Here is a 17,779-nt window from a genome sequence, read left to right on the forward strand (position 1 = left end):
CATACATAATTTTGTATTATTTAGCAAAACCTAAAACTTGAACCTTATTTACGGTTTTGTGAAGTTACCGCTTAGACACTGAAAAATTAACCACCAAATAAACATTCACGGAAAAAAATTTGGATTAAATTTACTTAATGATTGTCAAAACATAAGATAACAACAAAAAGTTAGATTTTCTTATATTTAGAAGACATCCTGATATCAAATGTTCCTATTTTAAATATAAATAATATAATGACAAATAAAAACAAAGAGGCCTTATGATATTTGTTAGAACGATATAAAATATATTATTATATTTTAATGTTTCATAGTCAGAAATAGACATCCTTTATTAATGTCATTTATTCATGCTTGCTCTTGAAAATATTATAAGGTACACACGTGCTTGTAATACAAGTTTGTCACTTTTGTCAAGACTGTTATGCACGGTAGAAATATTTTGTACGTAATATAGGAGGCACGTGTAACCTGCGTATGCGGAACGAAGCTTAAACACGAGTAGAATAAACTTTAACATATCTGAGTTTGGGATTTGTCCGTGATTTGAGAATAATTTAGTAAGTGCATTGCATAAATTGGACCGTAATAAATAAAATGAAAAAGTATATTTCATTTCTCTGATAATGTATAATCTCAATGATTATTTATTTTATATTTGCAAATTAAAAATGAATAAGTTATTTTTTTTATAATAGAAAAAGTACATTGTTCTATTCATGGTCATATAAATGTTAAGGAAATTTGAGAGCTTTGAGTGTTAGAGCGTTGAATATCATACAGGATATACGTCATTTAATAAGTGGACAAGGGAAACTACCAAGTTTCTTGAGGAGTTTTACTTTTGGGTCTTTTCACTAGTTTTAGTATACTTTCCGTTGCCACTTCTAATGACATTAAATTCTATTTGTATATGACGATTTAAGAAAGCTCAGAGTCTTAAGTTTGCGGCAAGTTTACGACGGTGTGACTCTGCAATCCTGATACACGGGAGATCCAAATCGATTTTTCTATAGAATTTAATGAACATTGTTAATTTCTAAAATACCAACAAGTAGTTAATATAATAGTTATGTTCGGTTTGGAAATTACCGCGTAGACTATTTAATATTGAACTTTATATGTAGCGCAGTAAATTATATTTGAAAACAATTATTGCCTTCACTTGTAAACGTTGTTTAGTTAAACACTGTTTTCTCTCTCTATCATCATTGATTTGGTATTTTAAAGAGAGATACCTTGTATTAATGAAACTACATACATATATATGCTTAGTTTTATTTTTACAAGCCATGAGCTTCGAACGTGGCTCGTCATCACGTAAACCCGTGGTATTACGAAGATCCACCGGCTAACCACCAAATCCGAGGTAAAGCTCGCACGTCGATCAAGGCCTTACGAATATATTTTATTTTCATTATATCATATTAGGACAATATATGAATTGATCAATCTATGGATAAACTTACATCATTATAAGTCATTTTAAACAATATCAATAATTAAAAAACGTCGAGGATAAAATGTCGCAAAGTTAGTATTCATAGATTTCAAACTTTTCTTCTATAGAATATACTGGACTTGCAAATGGGGCACCTGGTGATAAGTGGTCATCACCGCTCATATACATTGGCTTTGTAAGAAATATTATCAATCCCCTACATCGCCAAGCCAACCTGGAGAATAAATATGTACCTCGTGCCTATAGTTACACTGTCATATTCACTTTTTAAGCCAGATCACAATATTATTACAGCTTGTTTGTTACAAAGTTTTACTGCTGCTTAGTTTTTTGCAGATTTTTTTCAGTATCTATCTACATTCCGAGCCACTGGTAGCTGTACATCAAAAAACCGTTTAACGTGATCGTTTAATGGTTATAAGACCGTACTTGAATACAATTTCATTTGATTTGTCATATTAAGCAAGGTATAGCGAATATATGACATGTTAAATTTGATATGTAATTCGACGTAACTTTGGCAACAACTTGAGAAATGTTACCAAGTTATTAACTTAATTTCTAACATACCAACAAGTAGTTAATATAATAGTTATGTTCGGTTTGGAAATTACCGCGTAGACTATTTAATATTGAACTTTATATGTAGCGCAGTAAATTATATTTGAAAACAATTATTGCCTTCACTTGTAAACGTTGTTTAGTTAAACACTGTTTTCTCTCTCTATCATCATTGATTTGGTATTTTAAAGAGAGATACCTTGTATAACTAATCAATCCCTAAATAACATTTATAGGTAAAGTCATTCACTTATATAAAAATAAACGTTATCATAAATGAAGCCGAGATGGTCCAGTGGTAAGAGCGCGTGAATCTTAACCGATGATCATGGGTTCAAACCCAGGCAACCACTGAGTTTTCATGTGCTTAATTTGGGATTATAATTCATGTCATGCTTGACGGTGAAGAAAAACATCGTGAGGAAACCTGCATGTGTCTTAGCCCAACAGAGGGACATTCACCGGCTGTTACCAAAAAAATAAACATACATTCACTTTTTTCAAAAATCTTACTACTCATTAGTCATATTAGTATCATAATTATAAAAACAATGTACGTTTGGATGTTTGTTCTACAATTACGCCCCAACGTGTCAGTAATAGTAGCAGCCTGTGAATGTCCCACTACTGGGATAAGGCCCCCTCTCCCTTTTTGAGGAGAAAGTTTGGAGCTTATTCTCCAACGATCGAACGGAATGAATGAAAATTGTTATGTATACATTTTGAATGATATTTTTTTATTAATATTTCATTCATATATGAATGTACTTCGTTTTAATTTACCAGAGAAGCGGGTATTGTGTAACGGAAAATGCTGCTAATATAATTAGAAATAGATAGAAGATTTTGCTATACTACTTTGGATATAATACTTTGGTAGAATATCATCTGCAAAATGCACATTCCCCACGGTATCTTTCTTCACCGCCATCTGAATTATTATATTAAGAAGTTATGCTTGAAGATCTTTAGGGAACTTAAACATAAAACATGTATACACTTCTATTAAGCACATGAATATCATTGTTTATCAATTTTACTAGCTGGTGCCCGCAACTTCATCCGCGTCTATGGTTTTATTACAATAATATATAAATGCATTTTGCGTGTTCTGATACTTTTTTTGTCATCCACACTCATTTTTGATAAATTTATTAAATGTACAGACCCTCGATTTCTACTTAAGCTGAGCTTAAGTTAATCAGTTTTAAAGGTTATCGTGGTTATAACGGAGATTATCGTGTACATACAGACTGATAGAGACACAAAAATTGAAATAAAAATACATTTTCGTGTTTTGTTACTCTTTGACGCATATTTTTTTTAATAGATTAATTAATATTTTACTATATGTATAGATAACAATTACCAACAGTAGCCCAAGTGATTGATGCGTTACTTATTATAATTTCTCTTTTTGCATCTGTTCGTCACACAGCTGTGCTAATGCTCGAAGTCGTTAAGATAAAATAAAATTATCACTTTAATGGAAATAGCCATATAGCTATTGAGAAATAAAATCTAATGAATGATTTTTAGTATTTAATTACCTATTACGAATATTACTGATTGAAAATATTATGAGGAATGATTTTCTTATACAATTAATCTACAGTCGTTTTCGTTTGGTGACAGTTTTAAAGAACAGCTTGTAACACTTGGATTAGAAGTAATAACCAGTTAAATCCAATTGACACAAGTAATATCAATCTATCATAATTTTCTAATTGAAGATTGATAACATCAAACGATTCCAATCTTCGATTTTTGAATGTTCCATTAAAATCACGACACCTAATAATCTTACTTCCTGAGTTTGAATTCTCATAACATATGTTTGCCAGGAACAAACTGTAATAAAAAAGTTATTATATTTTTTTGTCGGAAACTCTCATTAGCAGCCCGGAGTATGGTTTCTTGGAAGTGTCGCCTCGGAAAGCCGTTGTTCCTGCGTCTGAACTATCTCCGGTCGGATTGCCGTTTCATCGGGTTATGTGAGTGAGGAAATAGAGACTGCATCTATGCTTGCGTACACACTTATGCATTATAATCTCTGAGATCTCTTCAAGATTGGTCGCCAATATCGATCAAGAGGATATCACCCTAAAATGATTTATTTTAACTACTCCAGACGAGATCAAGAATACTTCCAATTGACGTTTTTAGCAATGCTTTAGGTCCGCAGCTGGCTTTCACTCTAACACTCATTACTATTCTACTGCCAAACAAGTATTAAGTAAGAATTATTTTGTTCCAGTTTAAATTGTGTTTGAGCCAGTGTAATCATAGGAACATAGGATATAACTTCGTATTTTCTATGCTGTTGGCGCATTGGCGATGTAAATAAATAGTTACCACCAAATCTTTTGGTCTATTTTCCAGCCTGCCTACCAAGTCTATAGTCTTCGTTACAGTTTTATATTCACGCGATTTGGCAAGAGTGTAATTATTTAAAAACGGGAACAAAACCGGGATGTTTTCGTTAACGCGACAAAATTTCTGAGCAACTTTTCATCCTACTACTAATATTAAGTCGTCATATTTTACTGGTAACTTCTTATTTACATGGAATAACATTAGCACGCTCTACCATATTTACCTTTATTATGATACAAATAGAGATCAATTAAATATATCTTAAAATACAGAAATTATAAAAATCTATGATATTGGTGCTTAGAAATAAAACGTATATTATAAAGACATATAACATTGTATTAAAAAAAAAATCTAAAAGCGCATTCGATGATTTTTTTTTAAACTACGAGTATATGATAAAAAACGAATTAATGGGCCTCTTTATTTTTTTTAATTCTCTTTTAAAAAACATATGATACTGATTGTATACAATGAAACTCAGTACAGTTTCCATTTCTCTGTACGTAACATGTTATCCCATAGATATTATTTATTCAAGCTGTTTATTTCATATTGTATATTATCCTTTATCATATCATCGGTTTATTGTTTTAATCGTGAATGGTAAATTATTTTACCACATATTATTAAAAGATTAATATTTATATTGTTGTATGACAATAATACTTATATGAGTTGCATTATATTTATAATACAATATTTCTGTGTTTGAAATTTAAATAAACTCAACATTATTTTAACAAAACAAAATTATTATTAGCTTGCACAATTTAATTTAAAATCATTTACATTTTACAATTCCCCACTTACTGAATGAAATCCAAACGATTAAGTAATTTATTTATTCCATCTGTACTGTATATAGATATTATTTTCATGTTTCTTTTAAATATTAAATAGATTTAAAAGAAACATGAAAATAATATCTTTCAAAGGATGTTTTTTCTCTATAACAGATTCAAATAAACATAGTGCTTCAGTAATATAAGTTTGTTAATAATTATAATAATGCAGATACAATAAATTCATATGAATTTTATTCATAAAATTGATAAGAAAATATTATATTATATAATTAGAATAAAATAGAAATACAATTGATATAATATTACAAGTATATATATGTACGTAATCGATAATAGTGTGCTTCATTTCACTCCATTAGCACTTGTGTGTTGATCCGGAACGTAAGCTAAACTCGGAGTATATTAATGATAGCGCGTCTCAGTTTCAACGGCCATTCAGTACGTAATTCACACATTGGCCGTTCCAAAATATCTCGCAAACATTACCGGTTCTAAAGTTTTCTAAATAACAAATGGTTTCGGCGACGGAAGCATCGCCCTTGACGCAACTAAACTATGGCGAACCCAAATAATACGTGGAAATGTCATGCTATAGATTTAGAAAACGCTTCCGCGAACGCGATACTTTTAAATCAAATAAAACATTATCCAGTCGTTGATTTGTCAGACATAACAACTTTTATCTCATTTCTTATTCATTCGAGGCAATATCAAAAGAATATCGTAAATAACATTGTTATATTTAATTAGCTTATAAATAAGAGTCGAATAAAGAAGCACTCGAGTTGAATTGTCAAATACGTTATTGAGAGCTGTTCGCGATCACAAGAGACTATAATTTTATTGATTAATAGCTCCTACACGAGAGTGAAATAAAGTTAAATTTAATTTGAATTATTAAAATTTAAATATAACTAAATGTCATGAAAGGTATATCATTCATTACTTGAGTTTACCAACCAAACGGTTTTCTTTCGCGGTCAAGTGTTTTCGGAACTCCGACATATTACGTTGTCAAGAAACGACTTAAAAATATTTCTCATTAATTATGATTAAGTCTATGTGTACTCTTGGTAATGAGTATTCTTAACATACATTTTTTGTGTTGTTTTAAAAATCTTTTCATTGATCGTATTTTTAAAAAAGAGCTTCAAAACCATTACAACGGTTTCTATAGTAACACATAAATCAAACTGAGTTTACATACTCACTCGCGGCAACTTGCCAAAGACACCGAGATTCTCTGTCAGCACTAATCAGTTACCAGGTGTAATATTCAGCGGAATTTTGAATTCGTTCTTAAAAAAAAAATTTTTTTCAAAATTCGAAAGCCTTCGGTTTCGGTTTGTAAATATTGCATCATGTAAAACATTAAAATACTAACGATACCAATATATATAGCAGTTTTTTAATGCTGAGTTTGGTTATGATATTTATAGTTTGGTTATGATATGTATATATATATATACATTAACAGTAACAGCCTATGAATGTCCCAGTGCTGGGCTAATGCCTCCTTTGAGGAGCTTAATTAGATACATTCAGGTTTCATCACAATGTTTTCCTTCACCGTCAAGCACGAGATGAATTATAAACATAAATTAAGCACATGAAAATTCAGTGGTGCTTGCCCCGGCCTGAACCCACGATCATCGGTTAAGATTTACGCGTTCTAACTACTAGACCATCATAAGGGTTGGGTTGAATAAGTACTTTCTTTATAGCTTTAATTATTTTATTTAAATCAAATCAAATATATGTATTCAAGTAAACTTGGCAATAAAGCTTTTTTGAATTGTCAATATTTTAATTTTACCACAGTTTTGGAAAGCAGCCTCTAGTGAGAAAAAAAAGTATGAGATCCGCATAATTTCTTTCTTAAAATAAATCATATTTTCAGTGTGATTATTGTGTGAAAAAGTATGATTTAAATGCGTAAAATGGTTTATTGATGCATATTTTATACACAGTTATTTTAATTAAATAAGACAAGGCTCAGTAGTTCGCACATTTATACGGTAGCATGCGCAAGCGATCACGTGGCGCTCCTCCTTTAGATGGAAAGGGTACCGCTGGTTTTTTACCATACCTGAATTTTTAGTTGCTTAATTTTGCTTTTATAATTTATTTCGTGATCGTAGTTGAGGCAACCATCTTCCGCATGTGTACCAACCTGCACTGGAGCAGCGTTGTGGAATAAGCTCATAACCTACTCCATAGGAAAAGAGGCTTTAGCTTTACTGAGTGGGACAATTACAGGCTGTTACTTTACTTGAATTTTTACTGTAATACCATTTTTTTTTTCATTTTCAGATCATTCAAGACAATTTTGACAGTAATAAGAATTAATGATTCTACCCTAGTTCTTATTTTGGCATATTTACACGTTTTGATTTATAAATTACTTTCACTACGTATTTGTTATGTATATAGGTATGAGTAAGTACATAACACCTATAATTTAAGCATATGACATAACTTTATCTTTTCGTAAAATTTTAATAAAATTAATATGCGCTTATAGCAAGACGTTCAGATAGAAAGTCTAGCTAAATGTTTTACAAAAATCTGGTATTTATTTAAATATAATTAAGCTCATTACTTTTACTTGACAGATATTTAGTCATACATACATACAATGCATATATTTGTATATATATAAATACATATGAGTTATCTGTGTTATAATGGCTATTTGAAATTTAATAAGACCAAATCAACTATTATTTTATTATTTTATTTTATAAAAATATTAATGTTAATAATTTCATGATTACAGGAAGTATTCCAAGGTATTAATATTTATTAATCAGTTGAGTCTATCAAAAGAAATAACAACTTGAAGTTTACGTATATATTTGTTTATATTTTAGGAAATTTATTTACCTGGGTGATCGAGCTTTGGTCGGCTCTAATTATAAATTAGTATTATTAAATTACATTTATATAGATGAACTTAAAAATCAAAACCTTATCTTAATACAAATTTGAGTTATACGTTAGTTTCCAAGATACGCAAATAAACAAACATTGTTAAATTATTATTATCTCTGCGATCGGATTAAAAATATTGTTTTGCTTCCATTAATATTATTTTGTTGAAAATATTTTATAATTCGATGTAGTACAAGCTTAAGGGATACAAAAAACGATTGGCTTGAAGTGATAAATTTACAAAAAATATTTCTGAAACTATTCAATTGAGCAACATCTTATTTTGGGAACATATCGTTATATAAAAGATCATTTTATAAAAATATTTCCTAAGAAACAAAAAAAATATGTGTCCGGATGATTATTTATCAAGAGACAGAAAATGTTATTCATAAATTTACTGTATTTTTTAATAAAATGAAAATTTATATTTTTTTTTATTGAAATAAAGGAGTCTTAGAAAACACTTTGAAATCTTAATTTAATTTCTATTAAACAATAATAGTATAATTAAAAAAAATCATTATGGAATACATTCAATAAAAAAATATTCCAAATATTCTATAAAATATTTAACGGTATAATTTAATAACTATTTAGACTCATGAAATATGTCTAGCCGCTCATTAATAAAATTTGAATTTTAAGTTTTAACGAAAATTTAATTAATGGTTAATTATTAACAAATGCCTTATAAATTTATTGACATATCGACTATGATCAGAGAAAAAAAACAAATTGTTACGTTTGTCTGCTTTTAAAACATTTAAATTTATTAGGTATTTAAAGTAAATTATAATAGGAAAATGTAAAAGTACTTTGTAAATCATATGGATTAAGGCTTTCTACTTAGTAAACCAGCAATCAAGATACAGACCTTCTGTAGACGTAATTATACAACTAGCATGTTTTCTGGAAATTATTAGTTTTGTAAACATTTGCAGCACGATAATTATTACGTAGAAAATCTTAATTTCAAAAATAGCATAAAATGTTCTATTTATATCAAATGAAAAATAACTCTTTTTATCTTTAAAGTTCCGAATACAATACTTTGATTGTTTGATTGTATCTTGAAGAATACGTACACCGTGAAAATGACACTACGCAAAGTTCAATATAATCGTATATGTATTTACAAAACAAAACAAAACCCGCTTATCAGATTGTTTTGTATCATATCCATAATACTTGATTTAACTGGTATATTTTGCATATATCGAGTGTAAACAGATAATATAATAAGAAGAAAATAAAGATGAATAAAATATGTACTCATAATATTTTAATTGAAATTTTCAAGCTACCAAATACTTGTATTTAAATTAGAAAAAAATAAATAAATGTTCTTTTCTTAACGAGATGTCAAATACAAATACAAATTTTGTAATTAAATTCATGACGAGTAATAAGAAAAAGTGTGCACAATGTATTTTATTATTTTATTAACATTGCTGTTAAAATGATATTTTGTTGCAAACATTTCTACAATATAATTACTATTCATACAAAATAATTACTCACCTCTAGATCAGAATCTAAGCCGTCCAAACTTGAATGCATATCCGAACGTAACGATATTCTGTTAGGTCTTCTTGTAAGGCTATTTACACCCATTAATTTACTAGAACGGCCCAGCGTAGCGCTGCCGCTACCAACTATTTCAGGTTCACGGAAGGAAAGTTTTTTACGCGGTCTCTCATTTACGTCTTGCATATGAACATCTTGGCCAAGTCTTTCGATAATCGGGATAACAAGTCGCGATTGTACACATACGTCATCCGTTGAATCAAATTGCCGCTGAATCGATGTGTCTTTTGGGAAACTTCCACAGTGAAATTCCATATCATCTTCGTACCGTTTCATCGCCCCCACCGAGAGAGGTCTGGGCCTCGGACCGACGTAATCGCGAGGGAGGTCATCGATACGGCTTCGGTGTTTTACTTTACGAATGTCCCCAAACTCCGGCTCTGATCTACAACTCTTTAACCTGTCCTGATTCTTCTTATTCTTTATCTCCTGCTTCGGCGGCTTTGTCCTCGGCGGCTCCTGCTTAGACTTCAAAGCGCCTCCGAGTGCAAACAATGTACTTCGCGCCTTCAACAAAACTTCGGTCGGTAAACTTTTCGGTTTATGCTTATCTTGATCCTTATTGTTAGACATTTTCGTTGATTTATGGAGCACATGTGATTTATTATCCGTTAGATCGTTTCGCGTTATAAATGAAATCCGCTAATATGTGACGCGCTCTTCCGCACGGGTACCCACGAAACAACTGAAGTGGCGGCGGCATGGTCGGCGCGTGCGTCGCGCGTCGCTACAAGCACCGCAAATAAACACATTCACGTATTCCAACCAGCTCTCGTGTATTTCGACCGTGTCGTATATGCGCTTGCACCGGACAAGACATAATTATTGCAAGGTATATTATAATCACTCACACACGATGTGACTTTTCTTCCCAAGTGAAATTTATGCAAATTGCATCCCTACAATGTACGACTTTATTCATAATACACATTCACAGATATTAATGTAAATCGTAAAGGGCTCTTCGCATTTAAAGTTACGACGTGTGAGAAAGAGGCGGCAAATGCAAGACAAAAGTCGTTACTCCTGACGGGGGCGGCTTTTTTACGACCAAATGAATCTTCCCGTACGAAATGAAAGTCGAAATAAATTTATTCCCTGATAACAATGCAGTATTGAGACACAATTCATCAATTTGCTTTGTAAGTATTCGTACAATTAATAGCAATAGATTGTTTCTATTATCAATAGAACAAAAATTCGCAAGTTACTGAGCAGGCGTTGAAAAGAAATTTGAGCTGCAAGAGCTTAATTGAATGACTTGATTTCTGTTAAGGTATTTTAACAATTAAAAGCAGAGCAGAGTCAACGTCGCAGTAACTCGATATGAATTAATATTCTTTGAACTTTATATTCTAATTATTACGAAAACTATACGAAAATGTTTGTTTTTAACAAAATAATAATAAAAAGGACGTTGCGTAATAATAATAAGTCTATACTTTTCCGATTATCATATTCGTATTCTTAAATAAGTATGAGTAAAGTCGCATACATAATCTGATTATTTATTTGTCTAATTTATGTGTATGTATTTGTAAGTTTTATGTAATATTTTTTTACAAATATTAATATAATATCCTCCAGATCGATTTCGGCCATGGCGGCTAATCTCAAGAGTCATTAGTCAACTACGCAGGAGATATCATAGTGCACAAGTGTGTGCGCAAACACAGGTGCACTCTCTATTCCCGAACTCAATCCAACACAACCGTAAAGAGTTCAGGCTCAGGGCCAGTGGCTTTACGTGCTTTTCGAGGCACGGGAGTGTGCACACTTCCAACTTCCAGACCCCGGGCTGCTACTGAGAATTTTCTGACAGAAAAGCCTAATAACTTTTTATTGGTCCGACCTGGTAATTAAACCCAGGACCTCCGGGACTGCGGCCACATCAAGCCAATAGACCAACGAGACAGTCACAAATATAAAGTTATTTTTACAAATATAAAGTTTATTAACGGTTGAGCAATTCTAAAAGAATAAACTCGTAACTCACCGCAAAACAACGGTCACGGATTGTCAGAAAGATATGCGACATTGACTATTATAATTATAATACTTAAGGGATAAGCGCATCAAAATAGCGTATCTCCGTTAGTCGGCTTTCAACATTTCACGAGTGTGATACGAACTGAGTTCTTACAAAATAGCGTAATCTATCTGTCATATCATACTTTAAAGGAAGTTGTCATTTTCATGTAAAAAATCTTTAAGGAATGCTTATATCGTAATGATACTTTTATTCATTCAAACAAAATTTTGCAAAGTTATCAAGAGTTATATTAATTCATTATTATCAATCACGAGTTATATTATTTCATAATATCATTTATAGTCTATTTGCCTTGAATCGAGTTATCGTCGTGTCGTAGTTTCAACGTTAACGGTATTCTGATTCGATCACAATCTATAATTAAGGAACAACTACAAACGACTCAATACAAATAGAACCACTCCTCGAATTATACGGTTTACGAGTGATCGTAATAGTAATTGATTATAAAAGTCAAGTAAGTAGCAAAATACTAGATTTATAATGTCCGTAAACAAAGAGTTCGCAGTCCGCGCAGCCTGACAGCATGCTTGATCCAAGCTGACATATTTAGAACAAAAGTATAAACAAACGCCGCAAATGGATGACTTTTAGATATCTATCGCATGTTTTATTTAGGACTTTCTCGCTAAACGCCGTTAGCGTTTTTATATTAAGCTATTGTCTAAGTTTTATCAAATCGTTTTTTTAACAATCTTCATATAAGAACGTCATTATTTCGATTTATTTTATCAATAAAATAGTAATTAATACAAATGAAGCATTTTTAACTATCGAGGCTTTTTTATATTGTGATATTTAATAATATTAGCTGTATTTATTATTATTTTTTAAGATGTTATATTTATATAGTATACAAGATGAATAGACTTTATGCAATATTATTATATAGTAAATCATATGATATGTAGAAAATGTTTTTATTAAGCAAAAATAAATCATAGGAAGCTGACCACAAATGTAACAAATGTACCGAGTTCACAGAGGGATATATGCAGATGTAATTTATGTGAGTCTATAAAAACGGCGTTATATATAACTGATACATAAGCAGGTGGTTCGTCGAGATGACCAATTTGAATCACGCCGTCATACGCCTTTGATCCGTACTTTATTATCTTCCACATGACTAGTAAATAAATATACTCGAACGATCCTTTCTACGTCAACGTCACTAACGTACGTTACACGGGGCGAATTTTTGCACGTAAACGATGAAAATAAGCCGCTTTAAAAAAATATTATCCTTATAATATAAAAACTTTTTGGAATAGAGTATACTTTTTAATATAGTTGATATATAAACAGTCCGAAATCTATAGATAGTTCAGCTGGTCCAGAGAATATTTTAATCAAATACTGCGTGTTTAAATATAGGTAAGTTTACATATATGTATATCATCGTCTGAAGCGTGTATCTGTAAGAATGCGCAGTACATAATGCGTAGCAGATATACCATTTATATGCAAACGAATTCGCAGACATTGAAAAATTTCAAAATTATGCATTGCAATCATAAAAGTCTATTTTGTCAGTTCTACATAAAGATATGTTTTTTTTAAGTGGATGCGATATGAGTATTCCATAGAGAAAATGGGCAAAAAGCTCAGTATTTGCTTTTGATGAATAATAATGAATACATATACACGCAAAGCTTCGAGAGGCTGCATACAAATTGAAATAATTTTTATATGTTTGTATTTTCTAATCTACGTAAGTATTAATTCTTTAACAGAGGAGGCGGAACAAAAAACGCAGCGCGATTTTCTAGCGTGGCGGTCTAACTTTTTCAGCTGTAATTTTTCAACACAATATATCTAGTCTAATTATAAAAAGCTATTTTCGTTGCATGGATTACTTTAATTTTTTTGTTTCTTAATGTTGATTACCTGATATTGAGCGTCGCTTCTATTATAGTCGACCGTGGTAATTTCCGCAGTCGAGATAATTTTATTATTCTATTGTAAAAGTCAACGAACGTTTTATTTTAAAATAGACTGTATACGTTTTATCGTTGCGCAATGAAATGTTTGATACGGACGCTGTAAAAATTGTCTTATCCATTGCAAGTGAAATTGTCTTATCCATTTTCAAATGATATTTTAAAGAAAATTTTCATGACAGTTTTTTAGTATTTCCATTCATTGTTAGAGGTAGATTCTCTCGTAAGCGTGTGATACAGGTATTATCGTATCCAAGTCCAAGGAGAAAGAATCGAATCGAATACTTTCAAACACCGTTAAGCTATTAATGCTTCTTTGTTAATTGTATTTTAGTATTATTGTATCGTTTAATTATTGTTACTGGCTACACATCCAGGCTTCGATCGGGTAGAATAAGGTTTTATATTGAAGGATATTTATACAAAAAATCTGGTTTCTACTTATAAAAAATAACTTATATTTATCTACAAAATGTATACTTTCTGTACTCCTCATCTGTCCGCGTTATATGCTCAAAAAGGGATACAAAGTTTTCTCTTCACGTTTTAACATATAAATTTAAAAAAATGATATTTTAATATGAAATGTTTACCACAAGTTTTGTTATTGGCTGCAGAGTTTGTTAACCTTCTCCTCAAAAAAGGGAGAGAGGAGACTTTTAGCCCAGCAGTGGGACATTCATAGGCTTTGCCGGTTACGGTACGGTTTGTTAACTTTATTTAAATATTTAATGAATGTTTTGTGATTATAAACATAACTGATGGCCTATGATATTTACAACAGGATCCCAGAAAGCATCCAAAAGGCCTCAGTTGCTAAATTAAAAAAAAAATTTAAAGGAACGCTTGTGTGCGGTTATTATACAATTAATTAATTTATGGATTTACACACTTTTGGAATAAGACGATCGCCGCATGGCTATTTCTCTTTTTTTGTAAAAGAGACATGATACACATAAAAATACCCGCTGAGTTTCTTTCGCCGGTTCTTCTTAGGGCTGGGTGTTTTTTTTTCCGAACCGGTGGTAATTTCTGGTTTGACTATCAATAGTGCAATTGTATTGTTCAATGTTAAATAAATCATGAATTTTTTGATTTTGATTGTGCATTCCGATGTTATGCGTGGATAAACGAAAGTCCAATATCAATGCCAGGATTGTCATTTTGAATGTCACTGAATATAAAAGTATGTCGGATTTCACGAACATGTAATTTATTATCTGTTTAATATTTGTGTATAATAACTTTTCTTGTAGTCATTTCACGTTATGAGTTACAGTGTCATAATGATATAATAATAATATGATTTAAATATTTAAGTTATTAATTTTATCAAATCGATCAATTATTGTTCGATCTAGGTAACTTTGTTTGTCCTATTTTTTATCGCTGGAAACATGCATTACGCGTTTCCTCCACGGCACCTGCTGGTATGTGTCGGAGTCCAAGGCAACGCGTGCGCACCGAAATTCGGAATACCCACTAAAAACCAGCGGTACCCTTTCCGTCTTAACGTGGAGCGCCACGGGATCGCTTGCGCATGCTGTCAGTCCTTTTTTATTTTATTTTATCGCTGGAAAACGCATTACGCGTTGCCCTTACGGGAACAGTGGGGAGGTATGTGAGGCTCACCAGTGTCCAAGGCGATAAGTGCGCCGATTTCCCGGAAACGAAGATAAAAAAGCTATATAAAAAGCTCTTTATGTATGATTTGGAGATCGCCGTTAAATATTAACGAGATATCATATCTATTATTAACCTCTAATAACCATTTCAATATTAACCATATCAATAGTAGTTTTAGTTTAATTTATAGTTATTATATGTTAAAAATTGTTACGAAAAAAAACGAATGATGTCTTAACACACTAAAAAGCACACAAACGCAAACGTGCTTTTGCAACAGTATTAGTGGAGACATTATAAGATATTGAAATAAACAATAAACGACGTAGATTATCCAGTGTGAGTAAAGAAGGGGCCAGATCCGGGACATTGACTGAAATTGTATCACAATTTTATTTCTTAGTAATTAAGTTAAATTAGTAGCACATCATGGAGTAGCACGAACAATAATGTATAATTTATCTTATACGAAATAAATATAGAAAATTGGAAATTAAATACAGCTATTTCGCCGGAAAACATAAAAAATATGTTGTTAATACTTTAGCCAAGCAATTTCGTTGAACATATGGGTCCAATCGATGGGTAACATGATCAACTTTATTATCAAACGTAGGTTGGCTGACCCTATAGTATAGTATATATATATGTATATATGTGTATATATATATACACCATAGTAAATTTTGTTTGTTTTCTTTGTATTTTTTGTTAAAACTACATTTATATTTCTAATATTTAAATTAATTAATTTTAATTACTATTATATTCGAGCCGACATGACTCAGTGTCTAAAATATGTGAATTATAACAGAAGATTGGAGGTTCAAATCTCACCTTCATTCATATTCCGAATGACATTTTGTCAGTTATATAATAAGTGTCAAACCTTCTTCTCAGGAAGAATTATTTCGTATAACGTATATAAGCAGCAACGTATGCAGTTGTATATTGACTTAACAATTATTAACACAAAAAAAAGTTAATCGATTCCACAAAGCTGGCTGAAGATGTGCCATGATATAAATAAACCTTTATAAGTTTGTATAGAAAAGTAAATTTGCCTTTAAGAAAAATGTCAACCTTTTGTCTTGACAAAGCTTTGGATCACGCCAAGCGAAAAATGTGATTAACAATAGAACACTCTCTTTGAATTCTTTTTTTTTGAAACTTGTCTTTAGCAGACGTACATTTTTGTACTTGTATGTTAATCATTGACTAATACCTACTGATACATCTATTTCTCTCTTTCTTTCATCACTAATTAGAAATTCCAAAGAAAAAGACAAAGCATAGTGAAATAGTTATCGCTATAAGTAATACGTTTATTAATAAAGGGACAATTAGATATAACAAAAAATAAGAGATAGTAATGTCGTAGCAATAATTGATACAAAATATGTCAAAATAATCGCGACCGATTTCGGCCACAGCGGCCAATTTCAAGAGAGATTAGTAGCTAATTGCACAGGATTGCACAAGCGTGTGTTCAAACTCAGGGCCCGTGACCAAATGGAACGACACGACCGGAATTAATATACCTTCATCAGTTAATTAATTGAATTTTTATGAAATGAAAGGTTATTTTATTTAAGGGATTTTTTAATGAAATGAAAGGTTATTTTAATTTTGACAAGGCAACCTAATATTGTAAATGTTATTACCTTGCTAATTAATAGTTGTGCTAAAGAGAAAGTGGACAACCTATATTTTTCCAATTCCTTGTGTAAAATTCTCTCGACTAATGTTCGTTTTTCATAAATAAAAATTCGGGAAAGTTGATTAAAAAACACGAATTAAAGTTAATATTAATTAACAGTGTTGGCCCGTGATTTAGCTAGACAACCCATTTGCGATTGATGAAAGTACATACTAACATATAAGCTTTTTCATCACCAAATAACATATGAGGGTATATATTTCTAATAACGTCTCATACTATATTGAAAATACCTATAACGTACGATATGTTTATAGTTACTATAGTTATCTTGTACATCGTTTATCATTTGATCGTAAATCTCAAATACAGGAGATCGAACGACGCATTAGCTTAGTGTGGGCTGCTTTTGGAATGTTCGAAGTTATGTTGTATACATGCAAACTCCCACAATGCCTCAAGACCAAGGTGTTTAACCAATGTGTCTTGCCTATACTTACATACGATACCGAAACATGGATGCGGCGAAAGGGCGATGGAGCATGCTATGCTAGGCATCTTTCTCGTTGATCGTATAACAAACGCAGAAATCCAACGAAAGACGAAAGTCGAAGATATTATGAAGTGTATCACGAGGTTAGAGTGGAGATAGGCTGGACACTTGGCAAGACGGGAAGACGGAAGGTAGACTAGTCGTCACGAAGTAGTGGCCTGGAAAAGCGAAAAGGCCAGTGGGCAGACCATCCGCCCGATGGACAGACG

At 31.4% G+C, this 17,779-nt stretch overlaps 1 protein-coding gene across 3 annotated transcripts in view; it reads right to left on the minus strand.

Annotated features, from left to right (window-relative positions):
• LOC126780481 (carboxyl-terminal PDZ ligand of neuronal nitric oxide synthase protein) overlaps nt 1–17,779 on the minus strand; it is a 217,394-nt gene that overhangs the window by 41,089 nt on the left and 158,526 nt on the right. The window contains exon 1 of one of the 3 annotated variants that reach the window (XM_050505006.1): nt 9,670–10,457. The exons of the other annotated variants lie outside the window; for them this stretch is intronic. Coding sequence (XP_050360963.1) covers nt 9,670–10,308 — 639 coding nt within the window. The 5' untranslated portion in view covers nt 10,309–10,457. Of the gene's footprint in view, nt 1–9,669; nt 10,458–17,779 lie in introns of those variants that run through there. 3 annotated transcript variants of the gene reach the window in all.

Source organism: Nymphalis io, chromosome Z (assembly GCF_905147045.1).
Source record: "Nymphalis io chromosome Z, ilAglIoxx1.1, whole genome shotgun sequence".
Taxonomy (NCBI): domain Eukaryota; kingdom Metazoa; phylum Arthropoda; class Insecta; order Lepidoptera; family Nymphalidae; genus Nymphalis; species Nymphalis io.